The sequence below is a fragment of the Pinus tabuliformis genome, chromosome 1_2 (assembly GCF_031772625.1).
Source record: "Pinus tabuliformis cultivar Carrire ecotype Pingquan chromosome 1_2, CPIR1, whole genome shotgun sequence".
Lineage (NCBI taxonomy): Eukaryota > Viridiplantae > Streptophyta > Pinopsida > Pinales > Pinaceae > Pinus > Pinus tabuliformis.
Window position 1 is genome coordinate 352,132,094 of NC_142298.1, and position 15,660 is coordinate 352,147,753.

Here is a 15,660-nt window from a genome sequence, read left to right on the forward strand (position 1 = left end):
GAGATACTTGGTTTGAGACAAGAAGATCCCTCCTTCATTTTGTTGGATTTGCAAACCAAGAAAATATGTCAGTTCTCCCAACAAGGACATTTCGAATTCTTTCTGCATCACCAAGGCAAAGCTTTGACTCATAGCTTCTTCATTGCTGCCAAAGATAATGTCATCTACATACACAACAAGTATCAACAATTTGTCATTTTCAACTTTTATATAAAGATTGCTGTCTGCTGATCCTTTTGAAAAACCTTGTTGATGAAGATATTTGTCCAAACGATAGTACCAAGCCCTTGGAGCTTGTTTGAGGCCATAGAGAGCCTTTTTCAATCTGCATACAAGATTTGGATCATTTCCAAGAATGAAACCATCTGGCTGCTCAATGTATACTTCTTCTTCCAAGTCTCCATTCAGAAAGGCTGATTTCACGTCCATTTGAAATACTTTGAAGTTTTGAAAGCTTGAGAGAGCAAGGAACATTCGGATGGCCTCAAGTCTTGCAACAGGAGCAAAAGTTTCTTCAAAATCTATTCCTTCTTGCTGCGCATACCCTTTACAAACAAGTCTGGCCTTGTTTCTAATTACTTCTCCATTTTCATTCAATTTATTTTTGAAGACCCATTTTGTTCCTATAACATTCTTATCCTTTGGTCTAGGAACCAGCTCCCAAGTGTTGTTCTTTTCGATCTGCTCAAGTTCTTCATCCATTGCTTTGACCCAACATTCATCTTTGCATGCCTCTTTCACATTTTGTGGTTCAGTGGAAGAGAGTAATGCCAAATAGCTTGAAGCTTCTGCAATTGTTCTTCTTGTTTGTACACCTGCTTCTTTCTGTCCCAAAATCTGAGATTCTGGATGATTCTTCTGAACATATCTGGATGGAGTCTTCTCTTCTATCCTTATCTGCTCCTCTGGTTCTTCTTGAGGTTCTTCTTCTTCATCATTCTGTCCTTGAGGGTAGCCTTCATCTTCTTCGATGTCTTCATGATGTACTTGCTTAGGAATGTATCCCTTCTCATCAACCACTACATCAATGCTGTCAACAATTCTGCCAAGTCTTTTATTGTAGCACTTGTATGCTTTGCTATGTGGAGAATAACCAAGAAGAATGCCTTCATCTGCTCTAGGTTCAAGTTTGCCAAGTTGCTCATCAGTATTCTTAATATAACATTTGCTCCCAAAGATTTTGAAATGCTTTACCAAAGGAGTCTCACCACACCAGAGCTCATGAGGGGTTTGAGTGTCGTTCACCCGGACATTTGTTTTGTTGAGAATAACAACTGCAGCATGTGCAGCTTCACCCCAGAAGGTTGCGGGAGTTCCTGACTCATCAAGCATAGCACGAGCCATTTTTTGGACTGTTCTGTTCATTCTTTCCACAACTCCATTTTGCTGAGGAGTTCTAGCTGTAGAGAATTCTCTTCTTATCCCATGTTCTTCACAGAAATCTAAAAATTCATTTGAGGTAAACTCCCCACCTCTGTCGGATCTGAGGCACTTAATTTTGTGTCCTGATTCATTTTCAACCAAGGCTTTGAAGGATTTGAATTTTTCGAATGCTTAATCTTTGTGCTTCATAAGTCCTAACCAGACAAACCTGGAGAAATCGTCAATGAATAATATCAACTATTCTTCTCCTCGAGGTGTTCTTTTTCTGAATGGACCACATGTATCTGTATGTACTAGCTCAAGAGGCATGCTAGCTTATCCTTCCTTCTCTGGAAAGTTAGTTCTGGTTTGCTTTCCAAACTGACATGATTTGCATATGGTATTGTCTGGAATTTTGATATCTGGAAGATCGCGAACTGCCTGATATTTGCATGCTTTCCTTATTTGTGAAAAGCTTAGATGCCCCAACCTCTGATGCCATAACCAGTGCTCATCATCCTTGCTCAGATAACATTGTTGTTGTCCTTCTTCAAATATGTATATATTATTTGGAATTCTTTTACCTTTGATCACTGTTTTACCTGTATCAAGATCACGAACAAGACATCCATTTGATCTGAATATCACCTCGGTTCTTTGATCACACATCTGGCTGACACTTAGAAGATTATGCTTCAATCCATCGACATACAAAACATTTCCAGCCTTGACCTTTTCTTTCAACTGAGCAATGCCTTTCCCTTTTATAGTTGCAGGAGCATCATTTCCAAAAGAAACTTTCTTTCCTTTTTCTAGAGCAGAATATGACTCAAGTTTGTCTTTATCACCTGTCATATGCTTCGAACATCCACTGTCAATGTACCATAGATTTTCTTGTCCTTCTGCATAAAATGCTATCCCACATCTTTCTGTTTGTGGTTCCTTGATTCTCCATGTTTTGGTGCTTGAGGCTTGTTCCTTTGTCTGTTGAAACTTGCTCCTGCATTCAGAATCTTTATGACCAAAGTTATTGCAAATAGAACATTCAACTTCATTTTCAAGAGCCGAAAAGTTGTTATAGGTCCTTTTTGTAATCCCGGTGATACTTCTTTGTTTTTGAGCTTCTCTAGTCATGATTGTTCTATATGCAACACATTGAGCTGCTTTGTGACCAAAGTTATGGCAAGAGAAACATTGTCCATTGAAGTAACTTCTGCGGTTATCAAATCTACCAGCCAAATGATTGTAATTTCTATTGTCATCCATTCTTGAACCAAATTGAGAAGATTTTACCTGTGGCTGGTTGTAGCTTTTGTTTACCCTTAAGGCGGATTGCCCTTGATAGTCTCTGTTTGCAATTCGTCCCTGCTTTACCTGATGGTCTCCATTGTGCTTTTGTTCATTCCTTCTTGCTGCATCAAGATAACTTTTTGAGGTGGATGCTTGAGAAGTTTCTCCATTATAGCCCAGACCTGTCTTATTTAGTGGAGAACGCTGTACATTGATAATCTCATCCAAAGTTTCAGATCCTTTGACAAACTTAAGATTAATAGCTTTTGTTTTCTCAATCTCTTTTCTAAGACCAACAATTTCACCTTCTAATTTTTCAAGACGTTTTTCCTTTTCATCAATTTGAAATTGTAGAGTATCAATGATCATATTCTTTTCTTCTATACATCTCTTGAGTTTAGTAATTTCTTCATAAAGGTTATCCACATCTATAGCATCCATATAATCATCATCTTCAAATGCCATTAACAGTTTATAGTCATTACCTCGTTCATCTTCATCACTATTTGATAGACCATCACTGTCTTCATGAGTGTAGTAGCTTTTCTTATTTGCACTTTGTTTCTTGTTCCATCTAGCAGGTTCCTTTCCTTTATCCTTATAAGGGCATTTTGCAGCATAATGACCTACTCTTCCACAAGCAAAGCATTTAAAAGGTAACTTACCTCTGAACCTTCCAGAACCCCTTTGAAGATTTCTGACAAAATTTGATTCTTCTTCTTCTTCTTCTGGCACGTGACTTGTTTCATAATAATCTCCTTTGCCTGAAGCCTTGAAAGCAGCTTCTCTTCTGTCTGATGGACCTCCCTTTCTCATTTCATAAGCAGTTAGAATTCCGTGTAGCTGAGACATGGTAAGAATTCGTAGATTTTCCTTTTCTTCTATTGCAGACACTTTAGATTCAAATTTGGGGGACAATGATCTTAGAACTTTTTCAACCACAATAGCCTCTTTTATTTCTTCACCCAAGTTTTTCATGCAATTAACAATCTCATCTACCCGAAGAAAATAGTTAGCCACACTTTCATCATTATACATCCTGAGATTCTCATACTGAATCCTGAGAGTTTGAAGTTTAGCACGTTTTACCTGTTCATCTCCTTCGTAGCTCAAGACAATCTTGTCCCATATTTCTTTTGCGGATTTATATTGCATAACCTTTACGAATTCTGTTTGCGATAAGCATCCCAGTAAAGTATTGACTGCTTTAGCATTTGTTTCATATTTCTTCTTTTCGGCAGCATCTGTAGGAGTAGCTGAAGGAAAAGGGTAGCCTGTATCTATGATATCCCAAACTTCTGTACCAAGAGATTGAAGATAGGCAGTAACTCTTACCTTCCAATAATTGAAGTTTGTCCCATCAAAAATTGGTGGCCTGATTGATGCTTCCCTCTTGTAGTTGCTCATGATGAATGATCTTCCTTCAAGCGATCAAGCTTCTCCGAAGGCCCTGCTCCGATACCAATTGTTGGAAATAATACTGAGAGGGGGGGTGAATCAGTATTATCAAGTTCTTTTAATAAATCTTCCTTATTTATTCTTTGAATTATTTTTGCATGTCAATACCATAAAATAATGAGCATGAACAAAGAAAACAGATAGTCACACCAAAGAACACAAGATGTAAGGTGGAAACCCAATGTGGGTGAAAACCACATGCTGCAATATGTCTCTATCTTCTTTGAAATTAGAAACTCCTTTTACAATGGTTTTGTACTGGTGCAGTCCTTTACCAGTACGCAGGCTGCAACCTGCAGAGAGCTACAACTCTCTCTCGTTTTCCAGTCTCTTCTGGAAGGGAGCTACAACCCCCTACTTCTTTTCTTTCAAGGACCACTTTTCATAAATTTTCAAACTGCGCCTTCTGTGGCGCCGCGACCACCGCACCTGCGCCTTCTGTGGCGCCTCCGCACTGCGTCTTCTGCTGCGCCTTTGCATTGCGCCTTCTGTGGCGCCTCCGCACTACGCCTCCGCACTGCGCCTCTGTGGCGTCTCCACACTGCACCTTCTGTGGCGCCTCCGCACTGCGCCTTCTGTGGCGCCTCTGTGGCGTCTCCGCACTGCGCCTTCTGTGGCGCCTCCGCACTGCGCCTTCTGTGGCGCCTCTGTGGCGTCTCCGCACTGTGCCTTCTGTGGCGCCTCTGTGGCGTCTCCGCACTGCGCCTTCTGTGGCGCCTCTGTGGCGTCTCCGCACTGCACCTTCTGTGGCGCCTCCGCACTGCGCTTTCTGTGGCGCTCCGCACTGCGCCTCTGTGGCGTCTCCGCACTGCGCCTTCTGTGGCGCCTCCGCACTGTGCCTTCTGTGGCGTCTCCGCACTGCGCCTTCTGTGGCGCCTCCGCACTGCGCCTCTGTGGCATCTCTGCATTGCGCCTTCTGTGGTGCCTCTGTGGCGTCTCTGTACTGCGCCTTCTGTGGCACCTCCGCACTGCGCCTTCTGTGGCGTCTCCGCACTTCCGCAGCTGCAGCGCTCGAGAGATCACCCTTCACAGATTCGCTTTCAACTTCCCTTTCATAGATCAAACTTTTAAAGCAATAACCCAATATTTCAGATCTTAAGATATTCGATTTGCAAGAATGAATTAGCCAAGTGATCTCCTTTGCTTTATATAGGCTTAGGCCTTTCACAATACCACGGGTCAAAACCATAGGATCCAAAAACTGTTGGACTAATACCATGAACCAACCATGAAAGTACGTGAGATCAACACTTTTGACGAAGTACCATGGTCCAAAACCATAGGTTCAAATACCAAGGACTAACTACCATGGACCAAAGGTAAGTTCTCCAACATATACGCGCTTTTCCTCATAGGTTCAAATACCAAGGACTAACTACCATGGACCAAAGGTAAGTTCTCCAACATATACGCGCTTTTCCTCATAGGTTCAAATACCAAGGACTAACTACCATGGACCAAAGGTAAGTTCTCCAACATATACGCGCTTTTCCTCATAGGTTCAAATACCAAGGACTAACTACAATGGACCAAAGGTAAGTTCTCCAACATATACGTGCTTTTCCTTGCATGAAAGTGCGTGAACTTTTCTCTACACTATAATTTATTATCTGAGATGAGGGGGTTGCAATCAAGTACAACATATGTATCATAATGCCAACACTTAATGTTGTCATGCATTTCATCGACTTACTTTCTTTCAGTTGCCCGTTGGCGAATTGAGCCAACCTTGGCTTGGTATCTACCTTCATCAAGGCTGCATTGTGCAATCTAGAGAAGGAAGGATCACCTTCCTCTCTAGATTTTCACATTTTGGCCTAGCACTGGCCTCCTAGACTGAATTGCGCATTTTTGGAGGTTAGTGGCTGCTTGGCCCAAAAATTTGCGCAAATTTGCCCCTGGGCTAGTAGTCCTTCCTAGGTATGATTTCTCATTACACAATCCTAGTAGCCAACTGCCCAACTGGACTGTGCATTGCGCAGTTCCAGCAGTTAGTGAGTCTCTCAACAACCCAGACTGTGCCTTGTGCAGTCTTGGCAGTTGATCTCCCGACCTCCCGGCCAAAATTGCGCAACCTTCATGATCATTCACCCAGGTATGTTGCAAGTCAGTTCGCATGTTCATTTTGGTTTTCGACTGATAGATTTCGACTGATAGATTGCTTGCCATGAGTGTTTCCATGTCTCTAGGTGTCACAGGTGTTCATCTTCCATTCAAAAATATAGTTACAATGTTTTCCAAGAGAGCAGAGATGAAGAAACCGTTCAGAGCACGCTTGGGGATGCAATCGATCAAGTGTCCATGGGCTTACCTACTCACGAAGACATCAAGTTGTTCGTGGACAAGGACATCAAGCAACAACATCAAAGCAAGAAACATCATGAACAACAACTAAATGTAGCATATTGAACGCAGTGAATGCAGAAAATGAAGTGAACGTAGCGAATGCAAGAGGAAGGTTGTTAACAACATAGAGGTGGAGCAAAGTTTCAAGATCAAGGAGATCCACTGATAATGAAAGAAACTTTGGAGACGTAGGCTATGAAGTGACGGGGTGACATGAAGATCGCGCGAAGGAAGAAGATGGAACAAAGAAGGAGTTGCATGTGCTGAAGCAACAACTCAAGAAGAACATGAAGCTGCACAGATAGTCCAATGAGTTGCAACGGGAACAAGAACAACAATGGGCACAACATGCACTCATGGATGAAACTGTGCTAGTACAAGTCAAGGATCCACCCTAGTAGCTGACACAGAGAAAACATGGTGAGAAGTGTTGTTGATTGCATGCAAAGGATCCAGCAGCATGCATGTCGTTGAGCGTACGCATGTAATCTAACCCATTCAGCACACTCCCCAAGGAGAACACAAGAAGCAAGTCCAACTGGGGCTGAACATGCACTTTAGCAAGTTGTTGTGCATGAACACCAACACACACTTGAATATCAACATGGACACTATGCATCAGTGTGTTGCCAGTTCAACCGTACCCAAGAAGACCATGCACATGTTAGCAGATGATTTGGATGAAGGGGCCGAACCAATGCAATGGTTGCAACGAAGACAAGGGTTCGCTTCAGCAAGATGTCACCATGAGGTGCATGCACACCATCACAGATGACCAAACTTGGCATCAACTCACCAGCTTCACCCACAAGCATGTCAACAAGTTTGTCTCACCACAACGGATCGAGTGTCAGTGGTGTCCTGCAAGGCTTTCTCAAGCCATGTTGCCTCACATGAGTACATGTGCATTGTAATGTTGAGTCATGTCAAGTGTAAGTCGAGTGTCAACAGTTGTATGTAACAGCCATAGAGTGGGTGAAGATTCATGAGGGTAGTTGAACTATCACAAAGGGGAATGTCAAGGGTCACCCCACCTTTTGCTATAAATAGTCCCTCATAACTCATTATATAGGCTTTTGGTCAGCCAAGATTCTACTAAGACTATCTTGAAGAAGGCTTGGACAATATTGTAACGCGCCTTGGCTTCTCCACTGCACGGAGCTAGTACATCTCTTTGGAGGAGCAGGCGGATGTGGCTGTAACGTTCCATTGATGGGGCTAGTAGGTTTACATGGTGTATTGTATGATTGTGACTTACACTTCTTTATATAATAAAAGCCAACACATTTTCATGCATATGTTGTTATTGTAGTTGGATTGCTTTGGTTGCCTTAATGATATATGTTGTTTAACTTACGTACTTGTGCATGAACTGATTCACATGCAATTATATGAATCTTGTTTTTAATGTGTTGCATATGTTGTTAATGCTGTCACTGTTTGTGTCGACTGCTCTGCCGGACATCAGACAGACCTTTATATAAACCTTGTTATATCAACCATCACACTTATCTTGAACTGATCCTTGAGTGTTGTTTGTGTTATCTTACTTTTTATGTTGTGATTGCGCATCCGTGTCGACTTCTCTGCCAGAAGCTGTGCATGTCCTTTGTGTTGTGTGTTCCTAGCCAAGTTGGGACTGATTCCTTTCAACCTGGAACTCACCTTCACCTTCCTCTCCCTTTGAAGTTTTGGAACCTCTCACACTCATTCCTTGACTCACTTCATCAATCACACCCTTGCTACTGACGAAGTTATCTTACTTGCCTGTGTGCGACATCACGGTCAAGGCATTACCTTACGACCCACTGCTGGGACTCCTACACCAAATGGTCTGATGTCTAATTGGGACTTCTTACTGGAGAGATCCCCTTGACATGTTGGCGGGTCTAGCACCATCAACAAGAAGGCAACGAAAGGAAAGTAAAATCAAGCAAAGAACAAGGAAAGGAAAGTAGGATCAAGCAACTTCAACAGGAATACTTGCAAGTAACCTTTTGCATGTGTGATTTCCTAGCTGGTTTGGACATGCATGGCTTTGCATGTTGGTGTATTGTTATCATGTTGTCAGTGGCATGGTATTGCCTGATTATGACAATGGTTTTCAGCCTAGCCTAGCCTTTTTCCAGATGCCATGGTATGTTGGGATGTTTATTTCGGTTTTGGAACTTTGGAATTGTCGGATGGATTTCAGAATCTGGGGTGAAGGTGGTCTCAAGGTTCATTCCCAAAGGCCTAAGAATCTCTTGACCAAATTTGGTGGGATTTACGGTAAATCCTGAGTGAGTACTCTCAGTTTAGGGCCTATTGATCCAATTTGGATTGCGGTAAAGCCTGAGAGACAAGGAGACAAAAAATCCCTTAATGATAGTGATGGATTATGGATGACATTCCAAGTTCTATTCGGTTGTGATCAGAGCACCGATTTTGGTGTGATCACAGTTGGATGAGGGTGGAAGTAGTTTAACCTCTGGATTCCCTTGATTGTTCTTGGATTGGTTGTTCTATGAGATCCCACATTCATTCTTGGAATATGGCATGAGGGTGAATGGTTGAAAGAAATATTTGGTTCAGCCATGTCTATGGTCGGGTGGTACGTGGAAGTCCCAAACCTGGTTAGATTTGCCTATAATTAATAAAATCTAAGTTCTCTCACTTCTACATTGATTTATATGTGGATTTAATGGTTGTCATATCTATGATAATTATATGGTTTTATGATGGTTATAAGCATGGTTGAATGACTAGTTCATGTCATGGTTATTTCATGTGTTTACTTGTAACTATTAAATGGATGGATGTAATACCTAATTGATGATGTAGTAGTTCAATGGAGAAGGAGGTGATATTTATAGTTATGTTTCATAAGTTGTTTCAGTCATTTATGCTCTGTCTTGTCTCCTAGACCTATAGGTTGCATTGATGCCAAGTGTTTAACAACATGTCAGTCCCGGTTGGGGATGCTCAGGCCTAGTCTTGAGGATGATTTTGATTCATCAACATGCTTATCACGTTCTTAATGATTTCTAAAAGTTACAACAAGTTCTGGGCAAAGGCCAAGATTCTGGGCTAGAAAAGTGGCTTAAATCTCGGGGTTGCTGGCATAGAACTGGAAATTCAAGACCATAGTCACTGGTAGGCAGGCCTGTGAGAGCGAATTTAGGTTTCTGGTCTCTCCCTTGCCCATAACACGAGAGGGACTATGGCCTGAAAGCTGCATAATAATAGTGGGACCCAGGGACAAGCTGTCTGAATGGCTAACTTGTCTCTTGAGGGGTATGTTGATGATGTCGGATGACTGTGTGTGATGTTTCATCAATTCCACTTCCTTAATGTGACATATGAGAGCGAATATTATTGTAGTAGAATCTCTCGTCATGTTTACCCTAGTTGGCATGGTTACTTTGGGTAGACTTGGGAGGGGGTGTTACACATTTAGAATTAAAATCAATCACTTCCCCTTTTGAAATCGGGGCAATAATATAAAAAAATTATGGTCATTACTATCTTTTGATAACCTAAGTAGAAAAAATATGATTTTGTATCAAATTCTTTTAATATGGACTTCTTCAAGTTGTTCTCTATAACAACCTCAAAGAAAAACATACAATAATTACATCAATTTATGCGATTAATAATCAACACACAACTAATCAACTAATTAGCATAGAATTTCCAAAAACACGAGTATAAACGACTTACATGTATCGACGATATTTCTTACTCGTGACTTCGAAGTTGAACGCTATTTGAATCTAGCTAATTGCAACAAATCTTTTTGGGATGACTCTCCACCCAACCATAGGCTCAACTGCACATAATTTTTCTACATTTGGCCACCCTCGAGCCCTCAATCAATGTACTAATGTCAGAGAATCATTTGTCTCAGAACACTTTTCTCCCAAGAGAATGGATGAATGTCATCATCATCATCGTCCATTAAATAGACCAAAATATAGAAAGGGATCCAAATGCACACATTCCATGTGTCAACATGCCAACTTTTATTTCTTTATTTTAAGTTTTACTTAATTTAATATTTCTCTTAATTTAACTCTTTCGTATTTTATTTCTTTTTACTTTTTGGTAACTTTATTTATTCTAATTATTTTTTTACTTTTATATATATCTATTTAGAACTCCAGTTTATTATTTTCTATTTTTATTTATTTATTATTATTATTATTTTTTTTCCCTTTGGAAAAAACATAATTTCCATTAAGTGAGAAAATTACATATTGTATATGCAAAATGCATATGCTGTAAGAAGGGCAATGCCTGTCAGATAAATAAGTTCTAGTATATGTATCTAATATTGATGCCTTGTGTCCACGCAGGGAGGCATCATTTTCAGATGTATTCAGCATAATGTTTTATCAAAAAAAATAACTGTAGTCATGTAAAGTGACCGCATTGTTCTTGTTGTAAACAAAACATATGAATATTTACATATGGAAATTTAAATGCAAAAAATATAAACATGTAGCCATGCTCCCTGTGAGCTTGCTAAACATCTATGTCCATAAAAGGCCGATGGTAGTACTGATAATAGGCCCCTTCCCTGTGTTCCTAGATCATCCAAGTGCTGGAAGGCCTGTCCGCAGCTTCTTTGGATAATCTGTCAGCATCTGCATTTCGTTCCCTGAAAATGTGATGGCATGCAAATGTGTCAAAAGATGTAATAAGTCGATGAGCCTCGTCCAGAATATGTCTCAAAGTATATGTAGAACATCTAGTTCTTTTGTTTAACCAGTCACAGACAACTTTTGAGTCCCCAAAGAGTTGGAGATCTCTACAGTGGTTTTCCAGGGCAAATTGTATAAGGAATTTTGCAGAGGATAGTTCGGTGAAATTATTCGTGCCCCAACCTAATCCCATTTGTATATGGTAATAGTGGGAAACAGTGAGGTATAGAATGGCCCCTCCACCGCACCCTTCCTCCTATGCGGAACCGTCAAAGAAAGCCCAAGGCTTCGAATGATTTATGGTTTCAGGAACAATGGTTCAGGGTCGTGCCGTCTCATCGTCATCAGGGATGATAGAGTAATCGGATAGGATACGAGAGGCAATGGAAGGCCAATGCGGAGAGGTATTCTGGAATATGAGCTTGTTGCAGGCGATCCATAGTCCCCAACAGATGAGTAGTGGGAGGTTCTAGAGCTTTTTTGGGACAGCGCCTGACCACCAAGATGTCCAGGCCTCCTTTACAGTGAAACCTTGCCACTTGGTCAGGGATGGAACCACAGATAAGATCGATTGCCAAAGGTCTTGTCGGCCTAACATTCAATAAATAGGTGTGAGGTAGATTCGTTGTTGCATTTGCAAAGGTAGCACCAAAAAGGGTCGTGCTGTGCTCGCTTGAGAAGGTTATCCCCTATGGGAATTTTGTTTTTCAGTATGGTCCACATGAGAAGTCTGTTCCTTGGGGGGGCTTGAGCTTCCACAAATGCTTCCACCATGACTCTATGGCTTGTGGACGGCGAGCTTTAGCTATCACAAGGTATCCATCCTTTGGGGTATATTTACCAGCTTTCGATAGCGCCCATATTACCTCATCTTCCCCTTCGCCAATCTGGATGTGAGCCTCAGTGAGAGCCCCAATGTATGCATTCCACTGCTGTGTCCATTGTTGTGGAATGTTTATTCTCTGGGCCGATTTCTAGGTTTTGAAATAGAGTGGTGTGTTCGAGGTCCACTATGTGGCCGATATGGGTAATGTTGATATCTCTGAGAAAAATCCTGAGCTCGTCTAGCAACCTATGGGCATTCCCACAGCCAATCCATGGGTCCATTCCAATCCTCACAACCATTCCAGACTGTATTTTCCAAGTGATGCCAGCTTTGATGATGTCCAGAGATTTTATTATAGCCTTCCATATAATTGATACCCTTGAGCGGAGTCTTTGAGGTTGGCTTAGCCAGTCCATCAAGTTTAGAGGGGCGATGTATTTTGATACAGCCACCCTTGTCCATAGGTTATTTGATTTAACAAGCTGCCATCCAAGTTTTGTTGCAAGAGCAAAGGAGAAATCCTCTAATTTCTTGATGCCCCATCCTCCCCATTTCTTGGGCAAATTGAGTGCCTCCCACTTGACCCATGCAAATATTCTACCTATCTGTTTTCCCTTCCAAAGGAATCTGCAGCATAAGGCCTGGATCCTGGAGAGTATACCCCTAGGAATCCATGCCAATGACATCCAATAGACCAGAGTGGCCTCCAGGACAACTTTGATGAGGATGAGTCTGCCCACCCTGGAAAGGTATTTGTAGTACCAAATATTGAGTCTTTTCTCCATCTTGGAAATAAGCCATGTCCAATCTACTATTTTATACCCCAGAGGCTTCAACTTGTAGCCCAAGTATCTAAGCCCTTCCTCCAATCTTAGTAGGGTGAACTGAAATCTTTGCAGCACATAATGTATTTCATATGGGGAACATCCTCTGTGAGGGTGGACTTGTTGCTGTTAACAGTCATACCAGTGGCTGATTGGAATAGTGAAAATGTGTTCTTCATGTTTGTCAAATCCCCTATGCTTCCATTAAGAAATAACAAAACATCATCCACAAAAAGCAGATGAGTCAATATGCACCCTTCTGTGATCTTTATACCCTGCAATCTGCCCCTTCTGAACTCTTCTTTAACAAGCCTGTTGAGCCCTTCCATGATCAGGAGAAAAAGTAGTGGAGATAGGGGGCAGCCCTGTCGGAGACCTCTTTCAGAATGAAAGAAAGGTGAAGCCACTCCATTGATCAGAACACTGAATGGTATGTTAGTGATGCAGCTCATAATCCATTTAATGAAATCGAATGGAAACCCTAGGTGGGTTAGAAGCATTCTAATATACAACCAGTTTGCTTTGTCAAAATCTTTAGAGAGGTCGACCTTTAGTATCATACCTTTGATTTTCTTGGAGTGCAGTGAGTGCAAGACCTCCTGTGAAGTTCCCACTGCCTCGTGAATCTGTCGATCTTGTAGAAAGGTGAATTGCTCCTGTGATATATGGGTGGATAGAATGGGTTGCATTCGATTGGCTATGATCTTAGCCATGATCTTATAGATGCAATTGCATAAGGATATAGGTCTATAATCGTCAAAGGTGGATGGATTGTCAGACTTTGGAATGAGGGCGATGAAAGTAGAGGTGAAGGATTCATGCATCTTACCATTTATTCTGGAGTCTTCAATTACCTTGAGGAGGTCTGCCCCTAGAGTCTCAAAGAAGGCTAGGTAGAACTCGACCGACCATCCATCCGGCCCTGGACTCTTGTCCTTCTTAAACCATTTGAGAGTGGCTTCCAATTCACCTATAGTGACTTCCTTAGTCAGTTCCCTGCCTTCCTCCTGCTCCACAAATCGTGGGAATAATTGGGCCACTTGTATGATTTCAGTGAGATTTGCATTTGGGGGGGGGGGGGTGGCTGTAGATCTATTTGAAATGTGAGGATGCCATAGATGCCAGCTGGGGGAAAGTGTTTACAGGGAGGCCTTACTCATTCGAGAGCTGCCAGATGGTATTAATAGCTTTCCGGCCGTTTGCATACTTATGATAGAATTTTGTATTGTCATCTCCCTCATGTAGCCAGATCACCCTACTTCTCAGCCTCCATGCTTCTTCGTGATCCTTAAGAATTTTTCCTCTGATGGCATATAGATCAGTGAGTTTGTCCTTGTGTTCATTCGATCTGTAAACCCCACCCGAGCTATTTTCAAACTCAACAATTTCTCTTTCTGCATTCATTAGGGATTGATCATCCTTTATTCTCTTGTTATGAGCCCATATTTTGGAGAGCCTCTTCATCTCTATAAGGTTGTGAGCAAAACCCTCAGCTATGTTCCCACCAGCAGCTGGGGGATGCGACTTCCAGAAGTCTGTGATCATACGCACATAGGTGGGATCCTTTAACCATGAGGAGCTGAACTTGAAAGGACCCTTGGGTTTCCGAGGCCCCCCACCGATCTCCATGTATATTGGCAGATGATCAGAGATTCCTCCCGATCCCACCCACTGTCTATGGAGTAGACCCAGGGTTAGAAGTCCTTCCTTGATAAGGAAACAGTCAAGTCTTCGGGCAAGACAGTCCTCCCCAACTCTGTTGTTCCTCCAGGTAGGCAGCAATTTGGCTGAGGGGATGTCCATCAGGTTATGGGAATCCAATAAATTCTCAAAGTAGGCAGATAAGGGGTCCAGTTGAGCATGGTTTCCCCAGGATTCAGAGTGACCAATGGAAAAATTTAAATCCCCTCCCATGATTAGGAAATCCTTTTGCATTAACTCTGAGCTTAGGAGATGGTCCCAAAAGGCAGGCCTGTGTTGGCATGGCCCATATACATTGATGGTTCGCACCTCTATACCTAGATCAGCTGAGAACAGGTCTGCCCCAATGTACCCTGGGCCTCCCCAACAGTTACAGAGATTGATGGAACGCTTGTTGTATCCCAAGGCAAGTCCCCCAGATCATCCATTAGCATCGAGGCCTATAAAGGTCCAACCAGGGAACATTGAATCAAGGAGATGTGTAATGGAATCAGTTGATCCTAAGGTTTCTTGAAGGAAGATAACATCGACTGGAGTAGCATAGATCAATCTTCGAAGGGCTAGTTTTTTATCGGGCCTAGCTAACCCTCTGCAATTGAAAGAGACAATCTTCATTGGGGGGATCAGATGAGGGGTTCGATGCTCTAAGTGCCCTGTGGATGGTTGATTTCTTTCCCGAGGCGATCTCGTCTCCGGCCTAGATTTGAGCTTTTGAGAGGGAGGTGGGTCAACCCCTTGGTAGCTTAGGAGGAAAGGGGGTCAAAATAAGGTCTAATCCGATATGATCAGAGACCTTTAATTTTTGCTTAACCTTAGATCGAGTCTGATAGCACGGGGAGGGAGGCCCTGCTTCAAGAAACGGGGTAATGAAGGGGGGAAGATCTGGGAGAGATGGGGGAGTGACAGAGAAAGTGGAAGTGGGGGAGCATAAGGGACAGGCCAGGGAGGTGGGGGGAAGTGTATTTCCAATTCCATAATCTTTACTAGCAGAAGAAAGTGCATTAAAACCATCACAAGTAAACAAATGAGAAGGGTTAGGAGAAGAGGAAATCATACCTGAAGAAACCGTAGCCCCGGCAGCCGCCCTTGCCCTGGTGAGAGGAGGAGAGGGAGGTCAAAGAGGAGGCCTGCCGCATTTCTTCGGGGTCTCCTGAGAGAGGGCCTTATC

General features: G+C 42.3%; 1 protein-coding gene across 1 annotated transcript; it reads right to left on the minus strand.

Annotated features, from left to right (window-relative positions):
- Nucleotides 1-13,943: 13,943 nt before the first annotated feature.
- On the minus strand, nt 13,944-14,420 carry LOC149205822 (uncharacterized). Its single transcript, XM_089397517.1, has one exon. The coding sequence runs from the start codon at nt 14,418-14,420 to the stop codon at nt 13,944-13,946; it is 477 nt and encodes a 158-aa protein (XP_089253643.1).
- Nucleotides 14,421-15,660: the final 1,240 nt, after the last annotated feature.

Excerpts from the sequence above, each read along its gene's own strand:
- LOC149205822 (XM_089397517.1), bottom strand. The coding sequence starts at position 14,420 with ATGGAGATCGGTGGGGGGCCTCGGAAACCCAAGGGTCCTTTCAAGTTC.